At 40.4% G+C, this 26,338-nt stretch overlaps 1 protein-coding gene across 1 annotated transcript in view; it reads left to right on the plus strand.

Annotated features, from left to right (window-relative positions):
• The window catches only part of DDX10 (DEAD-box helicase 10), a 209,288-nt gene that overhangs the window by 110,452 nt on the left and 72,498 nt on the right, over window positions 1-26,338 (plus strand). Inside the window, exons 14-15 of the mRNA XM_075418487.1 lie at window positions 15,534-15,647; window positions 17,808-17,969. Coding sequence (XP_075274602.1) covers window positions 15,534-15,647; window positions 17,808-17,969 — 276 coding nt within the window. The remainder of the gene's footprint in view (window positions 1-15,533; window positions 15,648-17,807; window positions 17,970-26,338) is intronic.

Consider the following 26,338-nt stretch of genomic DNA (forward strand, 5'->3'; position numbering starts at 1 on the left):
TTACTGTGAGGATCTCTCTGCTGACTTAATACAATTTTTACACCTAATGGCCTTGTTTTTAAGGGAAAGAAAGAAAATGACAATAAACTGAGCCAGGTTTCTTGAAATCTGTACATTTTTCAAATTGTGTGGACTGATAAAGACATTTCTACCTTTGCTGCTGCTTCAGAAGCAACAGGGGAAGACCTGACTGTTCTTCAGCATATCGACCTACTACACTTTGGTCACTGTATCCTGGCAACTGAAAGTATTTTTAAATCAGCTTTTTGGTTTTTTTTAATCAGTCTATCATTTTCATCAGTCTAAAAATTGTAAAATTGAAAATGTCCAACAAACCACCACAGAATTCTAGAGGCAAAGGAAGGACTGGGAAACCAGTAATATTTATTTGAAATGAACATCACCTTCATGAGTGCTTTGTTCTAGCAACATCCCTTTACATGCAGGGCATTCAAGACTGAGTTGTATGAAAACCACTGAAGGCACAAGCTCCGAGGAGAGGTGTTTGGGACCAGCTGACTGGGGCCGTGCAGTGCGTCCTTCAGTTGGGAATTTGCTCTGAGCCCTCCCATTTGTTCTTAACAGATTCTTATCTTTCTCTCATTAAGCACTGGGAGTTAGGCAGAGTTTAGACTATCTGAATATATGTTGCTGAAACAATTGAAAACTTTAATTGCTTCTGCTAGAGACAAGAGATGTGTATGTATAATCTTTTAAAAAACATATTAAAAACGAAAAAAATATTAATTATGTAAACTTCTCTGTAAATTTGACCTCTTGTTCAAAGTTGAATCCTGCAAAGAAAGGAGGTGTGGAGGCTTGCAGCTCAAAGGCAAAAGGTTTCAAATGATATTGGAAGGCAGATTTAAACTGCGGACAGTTTTTGAGCCTTTAAGACAAGTATTTGCTAGTGCTCAGAGATTTAGTACCTGTTTATAGAGATGGCTGTGCTTGCAGTTATGAAACTCTTTCCTACAACTTTGAGTGGGCAGCCTTTTTGGCAGGGATTTCTTGCAGGGCATTTCTTTAGCGGGACAGAAGCAAAATCCTAGCAGACTGATTCAGTCATGTCGGCTGTACTGGTTCAAATAGATGTTGGACCCTCTAGTATTATTTTTCCTCACCACGGTTTGCTGGGTTTGGAGAGCGGTGTTGCTCTCTGTGTCTCGTGTACTTGCGACGGCAGTGGCACCAGGCACACGGGCACTTTTTCTCATGTTTGTCAGTGCTTGAGGTTCTCATTGTGTACTTTAAGATCTGAGAGTAAATTTTGCTGCTTTACTTACCTGTATTCTTAAACTTATTTAAGGTGAATTTCCATCTTACAGCGTCACTGTGATGCTGGCTGGCTGTTGCTGAAAGGGCTGCATGTCCCTGCTTTGCCGGCTGCTCCTCCCTTCCATGAGCCTGCGGGAACGCTTGTCTGACCCTGAGAGTAAAACCAGCGGAATACTATTTGCACTCTTCTTAGTGTTAGCTTTCTGCCAATTTTAAATCTGTGAAGCAACTTTTCTCAGAATTGGCAAAGGACCTGTGCTAACGAAGGGCAGTGATGAGAGTGTTTGGAGGAGCAGCGCACAGGAACTACAACACTGCTTCTGGCAGCATCTTTAGTCTTTATTGAATACATGGAGAAAGGAGTCATAATACTCAACTGTTTTTAAGGAAAGAAAATAATAGACATAGAATCATAGAATGATAAGGGTTGGAAGGGACCTAAAAGATCATCTGGTTCCAACCCCCCTACCATGAACAGGGACATCTTCCACTAGACCAGGTTGTTCAGAGCTCCATCCAACCTGGCCTTGAACACTTCCAGGGAGGGGGCATCCACAGCTTCTCTGGGCAACCTGTTCCAGTGCCTCACCACCCTCAGGGTGAAGAATTTCTTCCTAATATCTAATCTAAATCTGCCCTCTTTTAGTTTAGAGCTGTTTCCCCTTGTCCTATCACTACACATCCTTGTGAAAAGCCCCTCTCCATCCTTCCTGTAGGCCCCCTTCAGGTACTGGAAGGCTGCTATAAGGTCAGCCCGCAGCCTTCTCTTCTCCATGCTGAACAGCCCCAACTCTCTTCACCTGTCCTTGTAGGAGAGGTACTCCAGCCCTCTGATCATCTTCGTGGCCCTCCTCTGGACCCGCTGAAATTCTGTTTTATGGTTGTTATTGTGGCTTCTCTGTCAACCTTTAGTTGTGAAGAAATTATGTCTTGATTGACATTTGGTTGGAAGAAATTGGTGACATTCCTCTTGAGTGTCTTGCCAGCACTCAATGACACCCTGGGCTGACCTTTCTTTTTTTCTCCGGTGTGGTGTGTGTTCCTCATGTTTGCTGCGCTGCAGCCTTTACTCCAGCTAGGTCTCCCATGCTGAACTGTTGATTTGTTCGGTGTGTGGAGCTGGGGAGGAGGCCCTGCTGTGGTTCCAAGACAGGCTACACACTCCCTCTGTGGGAGCTAAATTCAAATAAGCCTTGTCTTGAATCACAGAGTCGTAGAATCATAGAATCGTTGTGGTTGGAAACGACCTCTGAGATCATCAAGTCCAACTGTCAACCCAACACCACCATGCCTGCTAAATTCAAATAAGCCTCGTCTTGAATGACAGCGTCATACAATCATAGAATCGTTGTGGTTGGAAACGACCTCTGAGATCATCAAGTCCAACTGTCAACCCAACACCACCATGCCTGCTAAATTCAAATAAGCCTCGTCTTGAATGACAGCGTCATACAATCATAGAATCGTTGTGGTTGGAAACGACCTCTGAGATCATGAAGTCCAACTGTCAACCCAACCCTACCATGCCTGCTACACCATGTCCCGAAGTGCCATATCCACACGTTTTTTGAACACCTCCAGGGATGAGGACTCCACCACTTCCCTGGGCAGCCTGTTCCAATGCCTGACCACTCTTTCAGTGTAGAAATTTTTCCTAATCTACAATCTAAAGCTTCCCTGATGCAGCTTAAGGCCATTGCCTTTCATCCTATAAACCCTCACAGATTGCCACCTAGCATTGCAACTTCTTTCTCTTTTACATGGCCTCTGGAGTACTGTGCCTGGGTGGAGGCCAGGTGAATGCTCGTACTTGTGCTGACTCGTGGGCATCGAGAGAAATGCATTTAGATACCTCTAGAGGGGAAGTGCTATGCACCATCCCTGTCAATATAAAGGTGAAATAAAACTCTTAGAATAATAATGATGGTTATCACAGTAACTACTGCTGAAAAACTTCCATTGCTCAAATGAACAAAAATCAATTTCAGGTATTTTTTTTTTAAATATGCAGTCTTTGCTATTTGCAGTCACCTGCCTGTGAAGGATATCTTTGTGATGTGGTAATGAAGTGGGCATAGTTTTTGATTTTAGCATATTTTTTGTTAGTTTCTGATGGCAGATCAAGATAATGTAGTGAACAAAATGTTTTAAGCCTGCCGCTGTGTTCTGGGACCACGCGTGTTGGCTTTTGCAGGAGAAAGGGAGTGTCATGCTGCTCATGGATGGTAAAATATATTCAACCTTAAAGAAAAACAGCATGAAAGTGTGATCTTCTCATCTCACCTTTTGACCTAAGATTCCTCTGCAGAGTATTTTTAATCTGTAATTTTAATGATGTTATGGCATTTATTTAAGGCTTGGCTGCCTTAATGATTATGCAGAAAAGCATTTTTTTGTTAGAGTAACTCTGTCTTACTACTAGAAAACAGTCGCATTAAAAAAAAGGATCTTTATTATTTAACTAAAAAAGCCCCAAATTTTCAGTTCATTAAATGTCAGCTCAGTATTGCCTACTTGCTGTATCATTCAGTAATTACATTTCTCTTCATATTTCAATTTAACTGTCTTGCGCTAAGATATTAAGTGCAGCCTGGGAGAGAAGGAGCAATTCTGGTTCTTCTGGAGATTGAAAAATTACAAGTTCCAGCACATAGCGCGTTCTCAGCACGTCTGAAGGACTGAAGGGTCCTTTTCATCCTAAAACAATGCAACTCTCCCCTGCCCTCCCCTTCCTACTGGTCTCCCCTCACGCCCGTTCTGAGTGTGGGCCTTGCTTCATGTCGGATATTATGGGGGGATTAATAGGCAGGATCTTCCTCCTGCTGGAAAGCGAGAAAAGATCTCAATGTGGTTGTTCTTGGAGATCTGTAGTAGAAATAGAGATGCAAAGGAGGTGCAGGTTTTCCTAGCTCCTCAACTCCACATTAAGGAGTTATGGGATTTGGGTTGGTTGGTTGGGGTTGTGGGTTTTTTTGTTTGTTTTTTTTTGTTTTGTTTTTTTTGAAGTGACAGGCAATAGATGGCTGCGTTTGAATTAATTTGTAATTTGATTCAGTAGAAAAGACATGTTTGTGCTCGGATTTCTAATTTGCCATGTTTTGCTGGAAGTAGCATAATCATGATGGCCTTTTCTTGCTCACAAAAATGGAAGCTCTGGAATAGGCAGGATGAAGAGCAGTCAGCAAAATCATGGCTTTTTCTCGTTAGTTGATGTTGTATGAGGAACACCTGTTCATTTACAAAGATGTAATCCTCAGTTTAGGATAACTGCAAGCAGCTCATTTACTTTTACTGGCTGTAGAAGTGGTAGAGAATTTGATGGTTACTGTGTGTTTCTGTTGGATTTACCAGAGGAAGATCGTGCTGTAATGATACATTACCTTGTAATGACAGGGAGGGAGGGGAATGAAAACATTTTGTGTCTTGGGCTGGCACTGCAGTTACTAGTGGTATTAATCATTAGTGTACACTTGTATCTTTTCAATCGGGGGCACTCTTTGAGTTATTAGGATATCTTAGCTTGTGCATGTTTCTTTGAAATGTATCGTTCTACCAGCCCTAACCCCAAGAGTAAACCAAAGCTGAGTTAGTATGTTTGGTTTTGAATTAGTCTTTAGGAATATCTGTATCTTCATTTAGTCTGGCACACTCAATTATAATTTAATTTACTTTTTTGCCTAGAAATATGTAAAGTAGTTCACTGTTGTGTTACACCTTTCTTTTAAATATGCATGAGAAGTCGTGGGCTTGTGTTGCTAAAGGCTTAATGCTTTAGAAAGGGATGCTGTTGCTGCCTATGCTTGCAGGTAGTGGAGATTTTCAGGCTAATGCAGTAGCTGTACTGAAAAGTTCTGTGGTCCAATGTATTAAACAGTGACATCTGTCAGAGTGAGATGTTATCTGTTCACTGTAACTCACAAATTTGTTAAATAGTGGTTTTGTCCATATTAGATCTTACAATGATAAACTTTGTTATTTTTTGCCATACTTCTCATAGAATATTCTTATATGTAAAGATTTGGAAAGTAAAATGCAATGATTTTGCAGATCAATGACAAAAACTTTTGGCACGTGCAGATAGTAGAGTTGTACAGTTACGTAATTTATGGTGTTCAGATTAAATGTTTGTTTTGTGGGCTGAGGGAGCTCAGCTCTTCACTAAAACATTCTTTAATATCTTCCATTTCTGTGGCGGAGTCAAATATATTTAAAAAAAACAAGAAAGCAGAGGGAGCGGGAAAGATCGGGAGGAAAAAGCATGAAAAATTGATTGTGCAATGCTGCTCATTCACGGTTCCTTCTGGTATCATGGGATTTTATATCAGCATAAAACATGAACATTGTTTTTTTTCAGCATAGAAAATGAAAGTAATTAAAATTTTCTCAGGGGTAGAAGGATGCAGATGCACTTTTTTTATTTTCAGGATTGGATTTAAATTTGTAGATGATAGATGTTGCTGTGAGGATACAGGAGTTGTGTTTCAGAAGACATTTCAGGAGTAGGAATGGTACCCAGGCATTTCTAAAGAAACAAGAGGAATTAGTTAAAGCAGAAGTAAACCTCTTAACATGAAAAGGGGCTAGGGGTATACGTGGAATAAAAATTCCTTTCTCTCCTCTAAATTTGTAGTTGGCAGCGCAGAGCTGCTGATGGAACCCCCAATGTCCTGCAAAGATACTTTGTGTTAAAATGCTGATGTCTTTGCCATTGTTTAGGTGGTTATGATATTAAAGTTGTAGTTCACAGAACAAGTTCTGTAATTTAGATTTTGCGAGATCAACATATTTTTATTTTATCTCTGCTTTTTTTACTGGCATGCTAGGAAGAGAAGCTTGAACCTCTGTCTCTGGTTAGCCTTTGCCAAAACGCCCAGTTTGAAGTCTTGATAGCAGCTGCTGAAATGAACAGTCAGGTATCACACGGAATATGCATTCATTCATAGAAACAGTGTAATGATTCAGTAGAAAATTATTTTAGTTGTCTTCAGTGTTTTAAAATTATTATGGAGAAATACTGTGATATAGTGTCAGATAGAAATGGGAGTTAGTTTTATCACTGAAGAACAGTTTAATAAAGATTTCCGTTGGTAAGCTTGGTTCTTGTCTGTGGTTGCAGAGGAATACGGGGCATGGAGCCATTTACTGGCACCTCTTTCTCCTTTTTTCTGCTGTCATAGTCGATATACAATTAAGAATGATCTCCTAAATTGATGCGTTTTTTTAAATACAAGGGATTGTAGCAAGTACTTGTCCAAACATAGAACCAAACTCATCATGTAAATATATTGCAGAAAGCTCAAGTAGTTTTAGCAAGTTGTAAGTTGGCAAGTTTTTTATTCATCAGTCTTGCATTTTATGTTAAATACTGAGATTTTAATCTTAAGTTTAGTTCTTTTAATTTGTTTTATAGAAAATAATGGTATGTTATTTACGAAGACATCCTCTCTAACGACACTCTTGCACCCAAACACAAAACTCTAATGAAATTCAGGTTCAGATGTAATCTTCAGGTTCAGATGTAATCTTCTGTCCAAATGCTAATCAAAAACAAAGGCAAGCATCATCTAAGCCTGTGGTTGCCATAGTACATTTCTGTCTGCTGTAGTTTCTTGTATCTGTTGCTGTTTCTTTGATCTGAAGGGTAATTTAAGTGGGAGTGATAATGTGATGCTGAGCTTGTGGTCTTTGTCCATAATGCTTAGCACTATTGAATAGTGGTCATTAGAAGCTTTTCTTATTTCCTCTTTTTTTTTTTCCTGTTGCTGTGATTCTGAAAGCCATTGTATGTATCTTATTCTGTATGCCAAGAGTGCTGTTTTTCTTTTGAATACCAGCCTGGATTTATCCTTATCTTCACAACTGTTACTGTAAAAGCCATGTTCAGTTCTCTGTATGGGTTGTTCTACCCTCGAAAATGGTCTCTTTCAAGATCAACATTCTTTAAATAGGTTTAGAAAGTAAATAATGCATAGAAGTAGCAAGTAATTTAGCTGTCCAGAATTTTCCTGTTCAGACTGTGACATTGTATAAGGAATTACCAATCAATAATAGATTAAGGAATTACTAACCAATAATAAGACTTTGTGCTTTTTCAGTATCTTGGTTGAAATCTTGCATGATGATAGTTAAAGAAACAAAATAACACACACCACCGCACTCTGAAGAAAAAATACCCCCAAACAAGAAAAACCCCATCAATCCGTCCTTTGAATTTGTCCTGAATTGAAACATTAAAGATCACGTTGATCTTGATACTGGACTGATGTGCTTTAAAAATTCATAGAGAAGCAAACAGAACAACATGTAAGGACTGCTGGTTTTCTCTTTTGACTGCTAACCTACCTGTTTCCATATCTTCACAACAGTTGTGGTAAAAGCTGTGCTCAGTGACATATATAGAAACATAGAATAGGTTGGGTTGGAAGGGACCTTTAAAGCTCATCTAGTCCAACCTCTCCTCCCCATACAGATGCTATGCAAGTTTGTTGGATAGTGTCTGCAAATTTAAGGTTCCTAATTTGTAAGATTTAATTAAAAAAGAAAAAACTTGGAATACTTCAACAAAGCAAATTTAGCCTCACTTGTATTACATTAAGAAAGCCCAACACACGTTAACAAGAGAAGCTTGTTTTCATAGGAAGGGTTGGGGGACTTAATGTTGTGGAAGTGGAGGGATGGTTTGGAGAACTTTCCACTGCTGCTTCTCAGTGGCTTTGGCTTGTTCTGGTGTTCACAGCAGCACGAAGCAGCCTGTGGCTCGTGAGCAGTCAGCAGGAAATGGGAAGGACTGAGAATTTAAAATGGAGGCCACCTAGCTATCATAGATCATGAAGGAAAGTGGCATCTGTACATCTCCTTGTGGTCATGCCGCATCGTAGGATTTCTGCCGCCCTGATCCTTTATACTCATAGGGAAGACAGATGGCTGATGGAGTCAAATTGTATTACTAAGAGGGAGCTTTTTGGTGTTTTTTGTAGGTGCTTGAAGTAATCTGGAATGGACTTCAAAGTCTGGTTATTTTGCTTCACTTGTTGTTTTCCTTCTTATGTGGTGTTATTATTATGTGTAAGGTGTGAAGGTGGTATCTCACTGCTGCTTCTATGGTTAGATATTTGGCAGGAGTGAAAATTTCTCTCTGCTCTAACCTTATCTCCGAGTTCGGGAAGTTTATGGGGTTGAGAGGTAATGCTTTATGGTTAGGCTGCTTTAGACTAGTGGCTGGAGGATAATCAAATCTTTTGAAAGTTTCATAGTGCCTGCCAAATGCAACCATGTCTGTATACTCTCCACGGCATGAAGAGGAAGATGGCCCTTCTCTTTGTCTGGTAGCTTTAATCTGGCAAGCCTGTGTCTTATCCTGTGAGGAATGACTTCTGAGTCTGAAGTCAGTAGCATGACAGGGGGATTGGCGTGCTCGGTGAGAACATGAATGTGGTAATACTTGCTCCTATTTTGGACAGTTTCTTGAAGAAATACAAAACAAGTGTGTGAAATCGAGTACCAAATCAATTTTTGTTTCTCAGAGGCAGGTGCTTTTGAGTTCTGGGTAAAGTAGTGTAATAATATTGGGAGAGACTGAAAAATACTTCGAGGTACAGCACCATTCTTCCTAGGAATTGTAAGGTATAAACAGGGGGGGAGGAAAAAACCCCACAAAACGCCTAGAAAAACAGTAAGGTTTGTTATAGCTAATGTGACTGGGAAAATTGATTAGAACTTTTTTCCCTACTGATATTTTACCCTGCCATGATAATGTAGTTCTGTCTTTAGACAGCTTCCGTAGTGAATATACTGTGCTTGCTGACGCGGGCTTGTAGAGTTGAAATAACAAAGGAAATTATAGTTAGAAACAAAGAAACTTTTCAATTGATAATTTGTAACTCCAAAGCTCAAAGCAAATGTGTTTGTCCTGGTTACAGGAAGAGACTGTAAGTGCTTTGGTCCTGAGTTACTGAGGGTTACAAGCTCAGTCTAAAGTATTGACTTTAAAAATTGTATTAATAAGAAAAATGATTCCATATTAGAATAGCAAAATTTACTGACATTTGTGTTGTTGATGCCCTGTCTTTTCAGAAAAAAGTTATATTTGATAAACAGTAAATCTGATGTCTTAAACTTGTCAGTATTTTAATTTAGAAAGCCTTTGTCATAGATTCAGCTAAGAATATCGGAACTTTTAAGCCAGAAAACAAAAGCTTGCTCTTTCTTGAGAAAAATAGAAAAGAACTTGCATATTAGCTGTATTGTTTCTGATTATATATATTATAATGTTTGCATTTTCTATGCTTCTAAGCTAGTTTTTATTCTAACTCCAGCTTTTATTCTAACTTTTATTCTAACTCTAAATAATCCAGCAAGCCATCTGGCATGTGCATGTGCAAAAGGAAGAAGAAATTTAGGCTTTTGATTAGTAACAATAGAAAATCCCCCAACTCTGCAGCTGAGCCTATGTTTTGTGAAATTTTTATAAACTCATGTGACTCTTAACTTCTATAATGCTTAATTGTTTTATACCATTTTAGAGGGGTTGGTTATCACTCTGATCTTGTTTGATCAGTTTAGCTATTGCCACATCTTCGTAGAAGACAAGGTGAGTCTTGAGGGTTATTTTCTTGGGCGTAGGGCGAAGTGTGTGCACTGGGAGCACCTGGTAGCCTCTTCGCGTTGGCAGGGAAGTGGACCTGCACCGGCTGGTGCTTTGACTTGTGTATCCAACTTGAGTTCAGCCACAGGATCCCTATGATACCCAATAGCAACATGAAAACTTGTGCCCAAATCGTGCTTGCCTGCTTTGTTTGGATCAACAGCTTGTTTGATGGTATAATTCAGCTTTAGAAATGGATTTTCTGAGGTAGATATTATTTGAACAGATTTTGATACACAGAGTTTTCTGAGTGAGGCAGTCAGCATGGGGAGCTACTATGCCCGCTCAGCTCGCTTAAAACGGCCCGGGCCCATGGCATGCTCTGGCATTAGGGCAAGGTCTGGTTGTCAGCAGAAACCCTCCCTTCACTCCTGTCTGCTGATGGGACAGTGATTCTGCCTGCAAAGCCTGTGACCCCAGATTTCAGCTGTGTACGGAGCACTTAGAGAGGAGTCATTGCTCCTGCCACAGTTGTGTTCTTTGCAACACTTGAGGTTAGCGGATGGAGGACATCTTTTGGCAGCCTCCAGCAGCTGGTGGTGGCTGCTGGTGTGATGAACTTGTTGTGAAGAAAAGAGATGAAGCCATGAAGAGTGTAAGTTAAATGCCAACCTCCTGCTTGTAAATTATCAAGTACCTTCTAGTACAAAAGATGAAAAAGGGAAATGAGTAAGCAGAATGACTTGAAAACGCAGAGAACCAGGGGCTGGCACTGAAGATGAGGAAAGCCTGAGATCTGCTATGCCTTGGTGCTTCTTACAATGGGTGAATCAGACTCCTGCTTGATGGGAAATTGATGTTTCAATGTAGCTGTTCAAATGTGGTCAAAGCAAAGACACGCGGTGGCATTCAAAATTAGGGTGAGGGCGTTAGGTATTTGGGTGAGGGGGATCACAGGGGTGGAGTTGGTGGAGGAGGAGGCCGTGTAAATGACTCAGCCTGTTTCAAGATGGTAGGCAGTTGGAGGAACTCCTGGCTCAGGTATGTTCAAGATAGAGCAGCAGCCACTGGAGCAAGAGGTGTGGGGAGAGGCTCTTGAGATGTAGGGAGCAGATGCTCTGAAAGACGCTACTGGTGGCATATGGAGGGAGAAACTTAGGTGACAGAAGAGAGAGAATTTAGGACTATATAGGGACTCCAGAACAATGTGAGAGAGAGCCCCAGGAGAGGACTAAAGCAGCATTTAGGGGATCCCATGGTAGCCCCAGGACTGTGTTCACCCCATGGCTGATCTGCCTGACTCTTCTCCTGGACCACGTAGCGTGTCCAGAACTGCTGCACTAACCCACCCAGCTTCCCTCCTGGGCTGCACCACTTTTCCTGCTGAACAATGAAGTTGGGTAGTTTGTAAACTTGTGCCTACATCTGTGATGGAAATGTTTTGGTACCTGAGCCCGTTTGGTCTCAATGCTGTTAGTCTGGTCTTCAGCTGTGACAGCTGGGCAGGAGACAGTGTCTGAAGCTGAGGGAGCCATGGTAGCCATCATCTTTGGAGTATGTTCAGTTTAGTAAAGCAATGAAAGCATCCTAATAAACACAGTTTATTTATCTATGGGATGTGTAGAGTTTTATTCTAATACTTTCCTCTGTTTTTTTTTAAATTCTGATCTTTTACCTTTCCCTAATGCTGCATATTGTAAATCTGCCAAATTCACACACTGATCTTATACTATGCGTTCTAGTTATATAGTGAGGGAATTTAGCTTCCCATTTGTTTACTCCTCCTTTTGCTCTTCCTCTTTGTTTGGAAATTTTGTCCTATCCCATTTTTTTTCCATGCTACTATGCAGCGTCAAAATACTTTAACTTCTCAAAATCAGGCAGAGGATGGAGAGGGAATAAGGTACAACTGTAAGTATTGCCTGTGTATGCATGCAAAGGGAGCCTGTTGGAGGCTTGTGCTCTTTAGCCAGGAAAACCTTTTTTAAACAAAGAAATGTAGCAGCTGAGACTCACATGTAAATATAATTTTACAAAATACTGATATACTGGAGAGAGTCCAGCAGAGGGCTACGAGGATGGTGAGGGGACTGGAGCATCTCTCCTACGAGGAGAGGCTGAGGGAGCTGGGCTTGTTCAGCCTGAAGAAGAGAAGGCTGCGAGGGGACCTAATAAATGCTTATAAATATTTGAAGGGTGGGTGTCAGGAGGATGGGGCCAAGCTCTTTTCAGTGGTGCCCAGCGACAGGACAAGGGGCAATGGGCACAAAACGAAGCATAGAAAGTTCCATCTGAACATGAGGAAGAACTTCTTCCCTCTGAGGGTGACGGAGCCCTAGAACAGGCTCCCCAGGAAGGTTGTGGAGTCTCCTTCTCTGGAGATATTCAAGACCCGCCTGGACAAGGTCCTGTGCAGCCTGCTGTAGGTGACCCTTCTTTGGCAGGGGGGTTGGACTAGATGACCCACAGAGGTCCCTTCCAACCCCGAACATTCTGTGATTCTGTGATATACTGATTTGAAACTTTCAGTCACCTCTTTTTTTACATTAGCATGTTACGCTGGTACCAGTAATACTGGCAGTGCAGAAATGAAAGATTTTTTTTTTTTTTAGAAAAAAAAAGAAATAAAACTAAAAGCAACTGGTGAAAGAAAATGTTGTGGTAGGGAGAAGTATCATTGTACCGCGTTGAAGTACATCCCTCTTTAAATTCTTGCTCTGCACAATTCCTATTGTTCCACTAAGTAGCCCATATTTTGAGGTAAGGATTTTATGCTTATGCAGACTCTCAAACAATTTGTGTTTGTAGGAGAAGCAGCAGGAGTGAGGGAATAGCGCGGCTTTCTGAGCTGTTAAAGGTGTGCCTAAGTAGTAGTAGCTGCACAGTGCAACAATAATTGTATGACAATACTAAGGACATAAATGCTGCTACAGTTACTATTTTCTATAATAGATATGGTCATTACTTGATAACATAGCGCAGTAGCTGTCACAAACCATTTTTCCAGTTAGGAAGACTGTAATTTTTCTCTTTTATAGTTCATATTTCAGAGCATTAGTGTGCTGACCATAATGACAGTGACTTTCTGAGTTAATTTTTTTTGCTTCCTTTTATAGTGGATTTGGTGTAGAACATGAAACTGATTAAAATGACCATAATAAAAAAGAAAAGTGAGAAAAAGAAGTGCAGTTTTTCCTTTTTCTCTCTGGTTGCTTTGACCACTTCCTATTATTTATCAGAAGTTTAGACAGTTTAGTGACTGTTTTACAGGCACTTTTTTCTGCGTAGTGGAGCTTTGCAGTCTTTGAAAGGTGATGAATGAGTCGTGGGTCTTCTCCTGTGGGGTCCCCATTTATTCCTGCAAAATATCTTTTGCTATAAAATACTTTCTAGAATGGCAATTATTGCCTAAAATGTCCTCTGTGTATTTTGTCCCGTTAGATGCCTGAACGTATAAGGCCTTTGTTCTTGAAAGGAGAGCTCTCGGGAGAAGAGCTGGAGGTTGGGCATCTCCACGTTCTTTGGTTCCATGATGTTGCCAGCAGACGGGTGGCTCTGTGAAACCTGTGCAGGCCATCTGTGGATGCAACAATTTATATTCCACTGTATTTTATAGAATTAATTAAAATGGTCTTCCCAGAGTTGCAAACTACCTTCAAAATGCGAAAATGCTCTAGATAAATCCTCAGCCTCTGAAAAATAAAAGTGACCTCTTCATTCTAACAGCACGGTTGCGTCCACAGAAACCAAAAAGTAACTTCAGTGTCAGTGTGTTCTTGTCTGGCTGGACACCGGGTGCCCACCAAAGCTGCTCTGTTAGTCCCCCTCCTCAACTGGACAGGGGAGAAAAAAATACAACGAAAGGCTCATGGGTCGAGATGAGGACAGGGAGAGATCGAAAATTACTGTCACGGGCAAAAAAGACTCGATGTGGGGAAATTAGTTTATCACCAATCAAATCAGAGTAGGATAATGAGAGGTAAAACCAAATCTTAAAACACCTACTCCCACCCCTCCCTTCTTCCCGGGCTCAACTTCACTCCGTTTCTCTCCTTCCTCCCCTGGAGCGGCACAGGGGGACGGGGAATGGGGGTTGTGGTCAGTTCATCACACGTCGTCTCTGCTGCTCCTTCCTCCTCAGGGGGAGGACTCCTCACACTGCCCCTGCTCCAGCGTGAGGTCCCTCTCACAGGAGACAGTTCTCCACAAATTTCTCCAATGTGAGTCCATCCCACGGGCTGCAGCTCTTCACAAACTGCCCCAGCGTGGGTCCCTCCCATGGGGTGCATGCTCCAGTGTGGGTCCCTGACAGGGTCACAAGTCCTGCCAGCAAACCTACTCCAGCGTGGGCTCCTCTCTCCACGGGTCCACAGATCCTGGCAGGAATCTGCTCCAGCATGGGCTTCCCACAGGGTCACAGCTTCCTTTGGGAATCCACCTGCTCTGGTGTGGGGTCCTCCCTGGGCTGCAGGTGGAGATCTGCTCCAGCCTGGACCTCCATGGGCTGCGGGGGAACAACCTGCCTAACCATAGTATTCTCCATGGACTGCAGGAGAACCTCTGCTCCAGTGCCTGGAGCACCTCGTTCCCCTCCTTCTTCGCTGACCTTGGTGTCTGTGGAGTTGGTTCTCTCACATTTTCTCATTCCTCTCTCCAGCTGCAATTGCCATTGTGCAGGTTTTTTACCCCTTCTTAACTATGTTATCCCAGAGGTGCTACCACCATCGCTGATGGGCTCGGCCTTGGCCAGTGGCAGCTCCATGTTGGAGCCGGCTGGTGTTAGCTCTTTTGGACACAGGGAAAGCTTCTGGCAACTTCTTACAGAAGCAACCCCTTGTAGCCCCTCGCCATACCAAAACCTTACCATGCAAACCCAATACACAGGGATACTGTTTTGCTGATAATATTTGTTTTTTTCTGGTCAGTGTTGCTTTCTTGGTGGTAGCCGGGAGAGGACAACCTTAGGCTGTTGAGAACAGCGCTAATGTCTGGATTTCACAGTCTCTGCTGGCTCATTTATTAGTTTCCTTGGTGTCTTCACCACTTTGTTTCACTACAACTTTTTTCCTGTGATGCTAACAACTTTTGTGCCTGTAAGTGTTATTTAATGTGAAGTTTGGTGAACATCTCCTGGCACTGATGTTCTGCACCTTGATGGGACTGCAGGGGACAAGAGTTTTGAAATAGGAAGGTGCTTGTATGGCCACTCGTGCCCTTCACTGACACAGAAATCACTCAAACTCGTGTCCTGCGGTTCCTGGGGACAACATGATGACAAGTGAGATGAAAGCGGTATCTGATTGATTGTAGCTAATGGCTTCGGTCAGTTATACTGGTTTTCTTGTCTGATGAGGCTTGCTAACAGCATACGCTGGTGAATCTAGTTAGTGTCCTTGCCCCAAAAAGGTTAGTGAGATTTGAATGGGCCAGGTGTCCTGCTGCTGACAGAATTTAAGTTGTGCCAAATTGTTATCAGAGTAAATGAGTTCCTCATGATATGCCTGCTTATAACACTTTTACGAAAAGGTCTGTTAGATAATTTTTAATGGAAATTACTCTTACTCATGTGTTTTAGGAATTCTAACACATGTAATTGCTTTTAAGAGAGTTTAAAGCATATACTGTGTGACTAGAAAAAAAACCATAAGAAATCTCATTTTCTTTTACACAGAATGCATCAAAATCAAAGATGAAGAAAAAAACAACTAAAACCCAAGAAGCCAAAAAAATCGTGAAGAAGAAATTTAAAGTCAACACAAAAATAATCTTTACTGAAGATGGAGAGGTAAGATCAGTTCAAAATAACACTATTTTGGTGGGAACTGAATTTGTAGTTTCTGTAAAGGCAAAAATACTTATACTCTATATCTTTATAAAATGATATGCTTTTCAAAAGTGTGCGATTCTGTGTAATTGGTTTAAGTTTTGCAAAACTATTCAGCTTCCATTTAGGAATGCTGAGCACTGACCTCTCTTCACCTGTGTGCAAGATGCTTGTTTGAGAGCTGTTAGTGGTTGTACAGAACTGTTACCTCTTTTCTGCCTATGATCTTCAATTTCAGGTGGAATCAAGAGCCAATTTTTTCTTTACAGAAATGTAAAAGAATTTTCCTGTAGGTATTTGCAAAAGTTTCCCCAAGTCTGGAGCTGGAGTACTGGAATTAAAAGAAGTCCCTGCTTTTCTTTCCAGCATTCACTATTTCTAGATTAACAGTTTTGTTAGGAAAGCTAAGGAAGTACCAAATTGTCGTCTGCTGGTGCTGATGTAGTAGTTCCTTGAAATTTGCCAGTAATTTAATTGGCTCTTTTAATAGCCCCTGGAAAAGTGTATTGATGTTATACCAAAAGGAACTGTTGTGAATGCTAGTCACTCTAGGGTTTCATTGTGGTGATAACCTCACTAGCAAGTCTCCATGCTCCATAAATTTTTCTAACATTTGATTTCACAGCTTCAGATGCTGTCTACATTGTTTTTCCATTTCCAGCATTAAGGTTAATTTCAATAACGCATAAAGTGAAGGAGAGGTCACCTTTACAAGAATATGATTTGCTTTTGTGACCGAATAAAATAAAGCATTTTATATTGCAGTGTGAAGGGAGTACAGCCATACAATTACTGACATCAGACAAAATTTGAAAGGTTTTAGAGATTGCCCCATTGACCGGAAATTATATCTTCAGATATTTTTAGATATTCAAAAGCTGTTGTCTCATCTTAAAACACCGAAGCAAATGATTTATGTATCTATGCAATAAAGCAAAAGGGAGTAAGAATGGAGAAAAAAAAATCAGCACAAAGATTATAGTTAGAAGAGTAGCACAATAGAGAAGGGGTGACTTACTTGAGAAAATGTAAAGTTTGCATCTATGGATGTTGTTCCTGCTTTTTATCTGAGCTGTGTAAACTGTGCTTTAAAGTTTTACTGTTCTACTCCACATGCTTCTCTTTGATAAAATGAAACTCCTTTAAGAAAAGTATCTTTCTAGAAAATACAAGTACGCAAACTCCATTTTCTGAAAGGAAGTGGAAACAGTAGGATGGGTTTAGCATTATCCAGGTGAAGAACACCCTGTGTGCATTAGGGAGTCCTAGACGTGTTTGGTTTGGCATTTGTATCTGAAAGACATTCTATATTTTCTGCCATATACTTTCTTTTTAAGAGTTAACTACTCTACCAGTCCAAAAGCAGGAATGATTTTGCAAAGCCTACCCCTAGATGATGTCTGCTCATGCCACGAAGTGTAAGCTGTTAGATCATAAGATAGGTGGGGATATTTTTTAGTGAATATGTAGTCTTTGTCTTCACTTGAGAGTTTCACATACTTGAAGGAAGCTGGATGGGTTCAGCATGTTATCCACAAGTGAAACTTGAATCATCAAACATTTCCAATCCAGTTTTTTTACTACAATCAATAAAACCCTCCACATCTGTTGTTGCTTCCCCCAAAACATGAACCTACAGTCATGTTTTTCATGTACTGTGTGATGAAGGCCATTTTTGTCACAGGTGATATGTTGGAATATTGGTTGTTTACATGAAAACATGCTATTTAGATTTACTAATGTGTTGTTCTCTTGTATGTATTTTGGGAGAGTCATTTCTTGAAAGCAAATATAATTTTTCTCCCAAAGGGACTAGCAGAATTATGAATTATTTGTTCCATCAGGCAAAGACAGAAAAATAGGGGAAGAAGTTGAAGTGAATCCATTAAACAGTATTATGGTGTAATGAAGTCATTATTTTCAAATACTCATTTTTGACTGAATGTGATGTTAAATAAGGTAGCTGAGTTTGGGTGGTGCAAAAGTTTTGTTTGTCTCCTTTGCAAATGGCCTTTTCATTGAGTCTAGGAAAACAGCGTATTGGAATATTTAGGGTATCAAAACTTTGATGTGGAAAAAATGTTCTAACCATTGTTTTTGTTGTTGACATCTATAATTCAGTTAGTGCAGCAGTGGCCGCCTGTGCAAAAATCCAGTTTGGCTAAAGCAGATGAGGAAGATGATGCCAGTGGTATCAACTTAGACAAAGCGAAAGAGATACTCCGGGAAGAAGACAAATTTGACAAAGAAGAATACAGGAAGAAAGTGAAGGAAAAACATAGGGTAAGTTGGTTTCTACCTCAGTTATTGAAGTGCAGAAATAGATCCTGTGATATGGATTATTTAGGACTTACATATATTGTGAAATAAGTGTAGTACCAGTTCATTTAAATTCATCATTTTTTTTCGGGACTACACTGCACACAGGAAAACTGTTCTTACAGAAGTAGCTGGATAACACAAAGCCTTATGCAGTACCAGTTGTTGGTAACAGTGGAGCTGTATTTACAACTTTAAAAGCTGGTAAGAGTTTAGTGGGAGCATCTTTTTTTTTTTTTTTTGGTGGCATTCAATGGAAGGGTTTGTTTCACAAAAAGCAAGTGTTGTTTGGCGTACATGCTCTAACAAATGCTGAAGGTGTTTCGGGGGAAGGGGAAGTGAAAGAGTGTCTCTGACATGTCTTCAGACTACCACTTGCTCGACGTTCAGTATTACATTTCAGGTAGGCAAAAGGGTTAACTTTTTGCATTGGTGTTATCAGGGCTATCGGAACCTACTTCATGAATTATTCAAGTAGTGCTATACAATTTTGGATATAGTTTGAAAACTTCAGTATCTGCAGTCTAGCTTCCTTCTGACATTTAAAAACCTTTAAATTGAAGATCATAAATTTGCAAAATGTTGGTGTATTATTTGTCATGGACCAAAGCAGCGTTTCCTGACCTTATCATGTATCAGTCGTATGGAACACAACCAGATGTCTTTGAGTTCAGGGATGGTTCTGTTAGTCATTGTGAGAAGGATTTGAGTTTCTCCAGATAATGAATAAATGTGAGATCCCAGGGCTACCTGTTACTGAAGGCCTGCTTTATACTCAAAGCTTCTAATTTCCAAACCATTAAAAAGCATTGTTTCATTGTCCTGCTCTGCAAATGCTGACTTTATCCAGTTTGACTTTATCTGCTGATTGCTAGTGATTACTGCTAGATGTTCTGGTATCTGTGAAAGGTTTGTGTTTGAACAAAATGATTTGGAGGGGATTTGTGAAAGCTTGAAGTTATGTTTGGGCACTGAAGTATTCCTGCTAAAGTCAAAGCATACTTCACACATTTAATTTGAAAGTCTACTCCTATAGTCCTGTTACAGTCACAGAATGTTAGGGGTTGGAAAGGTCCTCTGTGGGTCATCTAGTCCAACCCCCCAGTTATCTGACATCTACAAAAAATCTCACCTCTTCTTTAGCAAAGTGTTGCATTTGAAAGTAGCTGCAAAGAAATAATGTTTTCTGTGCTATAGGTGAAATCATAGTCAATTTTACAGAAAGCAGTGCTATCAAATTTCAAGGATGCAGCTTAATAAACAAGGAAGAAGAGGTGGATTTATGACTTTCCAGTCAATCTGCTATTTGCTAGCAAATTCATGTACTTTGAGTGATGCTGTTGTATGTTTGACATCAGACTTCAATGATCAAATACTTCATCAGATGGTCTGTTAACACAGCTTCATTGATATAATGCCGAGGAAAACAAATGACATTAATCAGATATTTACCTGCATTGAAAAAAAAGTGTTTCAACTGTGGAGATACTATGAAAAGAGAATGCCTCTTTTCAAATGTGAGGCAGGCAAAATGAACAGGACTGGCTGCATCATCGATATCATGGAGTTTTTTTGTAATTATGGAGAGTGTCAAGTTTCTTGTAACCTACCTTACTGCATGAGTGTTTTTGACACTTCACCTGGCTAACATCCTTTATGAAATGAAATAAAAGAAATGAATGGTAGTATGTCAAAAACAAGGAAATAAATGAAAAGAAACCTACTTCTGATTGAGGTACTGTGAAATGTGTGTCTACTTTTTAGGGCTGCCTTACTGCATTCAGTCATTGCGTGCACATTCAGATTATTTATTTGTGGCTTAACAATTTGAGGTGAAAAATACTGCATATGGTAAATTCTCTGTACAGCATGAAGTATTCGGTTTCCTGACTGTCATTTAATTTTTGAAATGGTCTTGCAAACAGTTTAGAATCCTAACATCCAAATTCAAAGGAGATGAAACTAAAGGAAAGAAGGGGCAGGAAGGTGATAGGTGGGAGTTCAGGATTTACTTTGGCAAGAGCCTCATTTGCCTCCCCGTCATCTCACTAACCTTGTGTCTGAAGATGATCCTCCACCCTCACTTCAGAAGGCAGTCGTTAGAGTTGCCAATTCATTTAATGTATTTATTAATACAGGCTATGTAAGGTAAGGCTGCCACACAGGTTGAATGTGTTTCTGTTACTCTACCTTATTACTATCATCCTTTATGTCTGGGATTCTTGACAGTCAGCTGTTGCTGCTTAGGAAATAGCCGTAATAGTTGGGAAAATATGTCAAGTCCTGCTCTTTTGTCTCAGCTAAGCAGCGACAAGCACTACCTGCTTTCTCTTGGGTCATGTTAAGCTGGTCTGGTGATCAGAAGATCCACTCTTCCAGACACCTGTGAAGAAGCCACATTGTTACTATGTGGGGCAGATATTACTCAAGTTTTTTCTTAACAGAAAATGTGTAATTAGTTAAATTTGCACTATAGGGAGAAGTTCTATGGCACGATTTAGAAATTGTAGAGAAGTGTTATAGATGAACATTATTTTAGCCATTGCAGTCATTGTTGTCTCACTCATATTTTGGGGGAATTTATTGCATTGTCAGTGGGGCAAGTCACTGGTCCCTCATTAATGAAGGAATGCTAGGGAAAAATATGGGCTGTCTCAGAGTGAAAAGGAATCATGTGGCCACTTTCACAGTGACTTCCCTATGGTATTGGAACCTTCTCCCACCTCATAAGGTTTCCCTTCCCAAAAGAGAACATAATCACTCAGTGGCAGGTAGTTAGCTGAGTCTGAATCTTTGACTGGCATCTCAGTGATGTGAAGGAATAAGAACCAGCCAAGTCCTTGTATCGTGACGGTACTGCAGAAGCCTGATGAGGTGCCTGATCGTTGTCTGAATTTGCTATTAAAAGTTTGGTTGTGTATGTACCTAGCTGGGCTAGTGGTACAAGTTATTTCTTAGTCTCATTTGGAGGGAGAGGATGAAACCTGAAAGAGATTCAAGTGTGTTACCAACAAAGGATATGAAAGTGACAAAGAGACTACGAGACTTTCTTATCTAATTTTCATGACTTCAAGTTTTGCGTAAGTACAAATGACTTGGTGCCCCTTCTTGTGTCGTTGAAAGAGGGGCTTTTGAAAGTCACATACTTTCATCCCATCTTATACAACTGCTCAGTGGGATTTGACAGTCCCTTTTTATACAACGTCTTAAAGCTATCGCTTGTGACTGTCATTGCTTCTTTTAAAATCCTCCAGACTTCACTATCAGCCAGAATACATCATGGCGTAACACGACCTTGTCTGACCTTTCCTTTCTGCAATAACACTAATTATTTCAGCATTCCCATCTTTGTTTTAAATTCCTTCCTGCAAGCAGGCTGCTGTAGATATTTGTCCATTTGACATCTTTTCTAGCAGCGCATGTGACAACGTTGTTTCTTGGTTTTCCGCCTTGGTTACTGAATTCTCCTACAACTTTCTCCTGCCTACCTTTTTGAAAAAGCTGTGGTTAAATTTTTCCTCTCTGCTTTTGCTTCAGATTTGTTCAAGATCTTTGCTTAACTTTTTAATCAATTTAACTTTCTTCTGTTGCTTCACTTTCGGCAAGTTTCAAATGTTTGTATTTTGATTCATATTTCCTCCTCTTAATTCCTTTTCTTTCTACTGCAGCTGATATAGTACCCTGATTTGTATGTTTGGCAGTTTATATTTTTTACTTTAAATCAATTTTTGAGACATGCTGAATCTGTTCAAGTTATTATGTGGGTAGATTAGAAGACCACTAGAGACAAATGCGTTTTCATTCTGTATAAACCAAATGTAGCAGTCTGCTACCTGGTTAGGTACGTCAGTAATCAAGAAGTCCTCTGAAGCTGAGTGTATGCTAATACCTGAAGTCTCTACATTGGTTTTAAAACGGTGCCTTAAAATAACACTGATTTACAGAAGGCTATGAAAGCATGTGTTGTTTCATCTATTTTTTTATATCTTGCACATGGGTTCAGATTTTAAATTAGGTTGTGAGTGGATATAGAAAAAGCAGTGTTTTTATAAAGCTTGTCATTTTATAGGTCATCTTCCATTGAAAATCCATCTCTTATGGTTTCTTCAGTGTAATCTTGAAGATTAGAGACCTCTGGGGAAAAAAAGATGAACTTCTTAAAATCAAAACTTGCGCAAAATAGCTTTTTTTTTAGGTGAATATGGCCTGTAAGCTTAATATGAACTTTCCGTGTGAAACAGTTTCTGATGAAGAGCAAAACTATTTAGAAAGTATCCCCAGGCCATTGCTTTTAAGTCCGTTTGTGAATGTCATTTAAATGAGCACAGTTTTCAATATGATCAGAAATATGTTTTGGTGCATTCATGAGATGCTTGGATTAGATGAGATCTGGGTTGTAGTGCCTTAAGGCTTGTGGAAACTTGCAAATCCTTCCTTCATGAGTCTCACATTTTGTTATCCTCTCCTTTCTCTGCAAATGGGGAAAAACTGAAAAACAGATGGACAAAAAGAAATAAAAATCTGAGGTAGAATTGTGGTGTAATTAATACTTATTGAAGTTTTGGAAGCAAAGTAAATTTTTTTAGTTGAGCACAAGGGAAAGGGGGGAAAGGGCAGTAACGCTGATTAAGATGATATGAAAGAATTCTGCATTAGTGGATATTTAATGACAGTCCAGCGAGAGGTGTAGATTTGAGCTCTTTGGAAATGTGCAAAATTTTATAAACAACAGTAAAGGGAGAATTGAATAAAGTGTTCAGAACATGTTTTTGCACACCGTTTTTCAAGTTTTCAACTGAATATGCACTGTTGTTAAGAGGAAAATAGTGGCAGAGAAGGTTTCATCTCGCTTCTTAATAACCTCTCTTTCTGTATACTAACCCAAACTCGGAAAGATGCCCATTGATGCTGAAAGAAAAATCAATAGGAGCCTTATTTCCTACCTCACTTTCCAGCAAAGAAGATACGCTGTGGACTTGGGATGATCAATGTGAGAAGATGGCTAGAAGTAATTTTTTAAAAATTTTAATTTTTTCAAAATTTTATTTTATTTGGATGTATTAGTAGCAAACAAGCTGATGCTGTCCTCAGGAGCCTGATGCTGCAAGGTGGAGGGAGTACCTACCTGGAAGATGATAAAGAGCCGTGGTTGTAGAGGCGTGACAGCAGTTACAGTTCAGGTCACAGGGGGATCTTTCACAAGATGCTGCACTGTGTTATACCACAAGTCTATATTTTAAAAGTAATAGATGTTTTCTACTTTTGAGACTGCATTTAGAATCTTCTGGTGATACTGGTGTTGCTGGGAGGAAACTGGAGATATTTCGTGGCACTTGTGCTAATGAAATGGTGCTGATTTGTACCACCTGAAATTCAAAGTTACGTGATCTCTTAGTTTTGCTCATACAGTTCCTAATTCAGTAGAAAATGTAGAACTATTTTAGAAACTGTATTGAAACAGAGTACTTCTGTTTCATTTGTCTCCTGTTGCCTAAATGCATTTATGTTAGTGCGGGAATGAGTAGTTTTCATGAGGAGGATACACTGTGATTTTTGACCCTTTGTATGTTTGCTCTCCCAAATATTATTACACAGGCAGCACCAGCTGATTCCTGCTCGTTGGCTGCTCAAGGTTGATGTTTGTTGGCAGAACTATAACACCCTCACTCCCTCGATTCACAAGCACACTTGCATTCACCGATCCCTTAAATAATAGTGTGGGCCCTAAATATGTCCAATACCCATACCCACACCATAGGGCCCTCAGACGATCACTAGCCTTGACCTCAGGTTTTTCTGCACAGTCTCACGGGGCCTTTCAGATATTCTGTAATATGTTTGCTCTTTCCCATTAGATGAATAAACATAGATAACCTTGTTTCTCTTGTTCTTACCAGTTATGAAGTTCTGTGTGAACCTTTTCAATAATGTGCTTGTGTGGTTCCTTTAGTGCTCGTCTGTCAGTGACGTAGGAGTTCAAGTCTCTTGTTACTGTCTGCCTTGCTGCTCATTAGGGTTAGTGCATTTGGTGTTCAGTTTATTACTTTTTCTCCTTGTCTTTGTCTCACTGGTAACAGGATATCCTTACAAACCACATTATTACATTCAAGGAATCCCCAGAGAGACCTTCCACATAGATCTAAACATGGAGTTCAAAAGAAGTATTTTCTAGTAATTTTTGCAGCAGTACATAGGGAGGAGAGTAGGAGAGAGACTGTAATTTTATGAATTTTATATTAATTCACATACAGGTCTTTGAATCTGAAAGAATGCTTTCTCTAAGGAAGAAAAAATGATGTTATAATACTAGGGGTGATATAACAGCCTCAGTACAGAGTTTAGAGCTGATGCTTAAGGAGCATGAAGATTTCCAGGGTCATTTAGGGATAGAAAAGGTACTATACAGCTATACAAGATATCTAGCCTGCTTGGAGGGAGTACTTGGAGAACTGTGGTCACCTCACAGTGACTTAAAATCTGTATGAATTGAATTGATCTGGTGAAAGATGCACTTGATGTAGGAACTTAAAAAAAAAGACCTAAGTTTACTTATCAAGGAAGAATTCTTTTCCTTTGCAACCTGCAGTTGGCCAAAGGTTAGAATCAAACTATGAGTTTATTTTTGAAAGCACTAGTGCTGGTAATTTTAACTAGTAGGAGGAGAACGGTGTAACCAAATCAGTTAAGATGTCAGCTGATATTTATAGTGGATTCTTTTTCCTTTGTGTGTCTTGTGCCAGCCTGCATTCTGTGGGGTTTCCTTCCTACCATGATGCTGTAGCTTTGACTCGCTCCTACCTCCAGCCCCTGCCACAAACCTCACCCGGTGCCTTGGCTGAGCCACCCCGTCGCTTGGCTCTCGGGGCGGGAGAGCTCTTGAGGGAGAACGCCCGGTGTGCCTTGCCCCTTCCTCGGGAGCACATTGGCAGCCCTGCTCCAGTGGGAGCTCTAGGCTCTGTCTTCACTCCCAGTCCTGCTTTTGCAAATGATTTCTTTTGATGATAGAGTAGTTATAATTTAAACATGTTTGGTTTATAGTTTTGTAAAATAATACTAAAAGTACTTGTAGGATATTGTAATAGATCATTGAATACTGTGTATAACAGCTCGAGAAACAGAAAAGACTCCCCAAGGATTTTCTTTATTTTATCAAATTTTTACTAATGATTTTTAAAAAAATCATATGCAATTAATGAAAAATAGATGCTGTACAGCGCAAATCATTCAGTATACTGAAAGATAAATGCTCCCATGAAAAATGGTATTTGTAGTTTGAAATCAGTGAATACGTAATTCTGAATAGAGATTGCATCATATTTCAAAGGAAATAATGTGAAGGGAAGAAAAATCTCAGTGCAGTATTATGCTCTATATTAAGTAAAGCACTTGAATAGTCCTTCACTTTTGAGGTGAAACTTTTCAGATTTTGGTGTAATTGTACAGTTGGTTTAATGTGGTGCTGGGTGAGGCTGATAAAATTCTCTCACGTAAAGAATGTGCCAGTGTAGGAGCAAAATATAAAGGGAGCAGGTTGCTGCTGAGAGGAGCATTTAGCTGAATGGCAAAGAAAAGTATTACAGATGGAGAGACAGGTAAAATAAATCAAGAAAGTATTACTTTGTTAGAAACCCTGTCTGAGCCCTTTTGTAGCTATTGTGTGCAGGCAATGCCGCTGTTATGTTCCAAGTGCAGAGCTATTAAGATAAGGGAATGGACACTGACAAGTGGGTTGACCGGCGACCCTTTTCGGTTTTAGCAGCAGCATCCCCCCCTCTGGCCTCGCTGTGCTGCTGGGGGAGGCCAGGGCTTTGCGCGTCGTTTGCTTTCCTTGCTCTTCAGCAGCTGGATAGGCTATGCTTACAGCTCGAACTGCCCTTGAGTGTTTTCTAAGGGTTTTCCAGCAAAATCAGAGTTCTTGGGGTCATATTGTTGATGTGAAAAATAGAAAAATGAAATAACTGTGAGTAGGTTGTTTGTGCCCCTAATGAGATGAATGCCAGGAAAATGCAGCTGTGGGTGGAGGCTGGAGTAGTGCAGACTTGGCTGGACTTGAGCAGAGGTGAAGCTGCAGCCCTAGAGCTGTAAGGGAGCTTCCAGCGCCAGGCTGCTCGTCCTGCTGGGGGATGTGGTGGCACAGCTGCCCAAAATGGCGGCCTCTGCCTGTCTGGGTCTTGGAGGCAACCTAGGAGCTTCTGACAGGAGCTGTGCCCTTCGCTTGCTGAGGCCTCGCATGCTGCTGGGTACCTGTGTCTGCAGGAGCAGGCGCCGATATTCGTGGGGTTTTCCTGCCTTCTCTCAGATCTGGTGTGTGAGAGCCGGGTGTTTGCTGAAGA

This window comes from Opisthocomus hoazin, chromosome 1 (assembly GCF_030867145.1).
Source record: "Opisthocomus hoazin isolate bOpiHoa1 chromosome 1, bOpiHoa1.hap1, whole genome shotgun sequence".
Classification (NCBI taxonomy): domain Eukaryota; kingdom Metazoa; phylum Chordata; class Aves; order Opisthocomiformes; family Opisthocomidae; genus Opisthocomus; species Opisthocomus hoazin.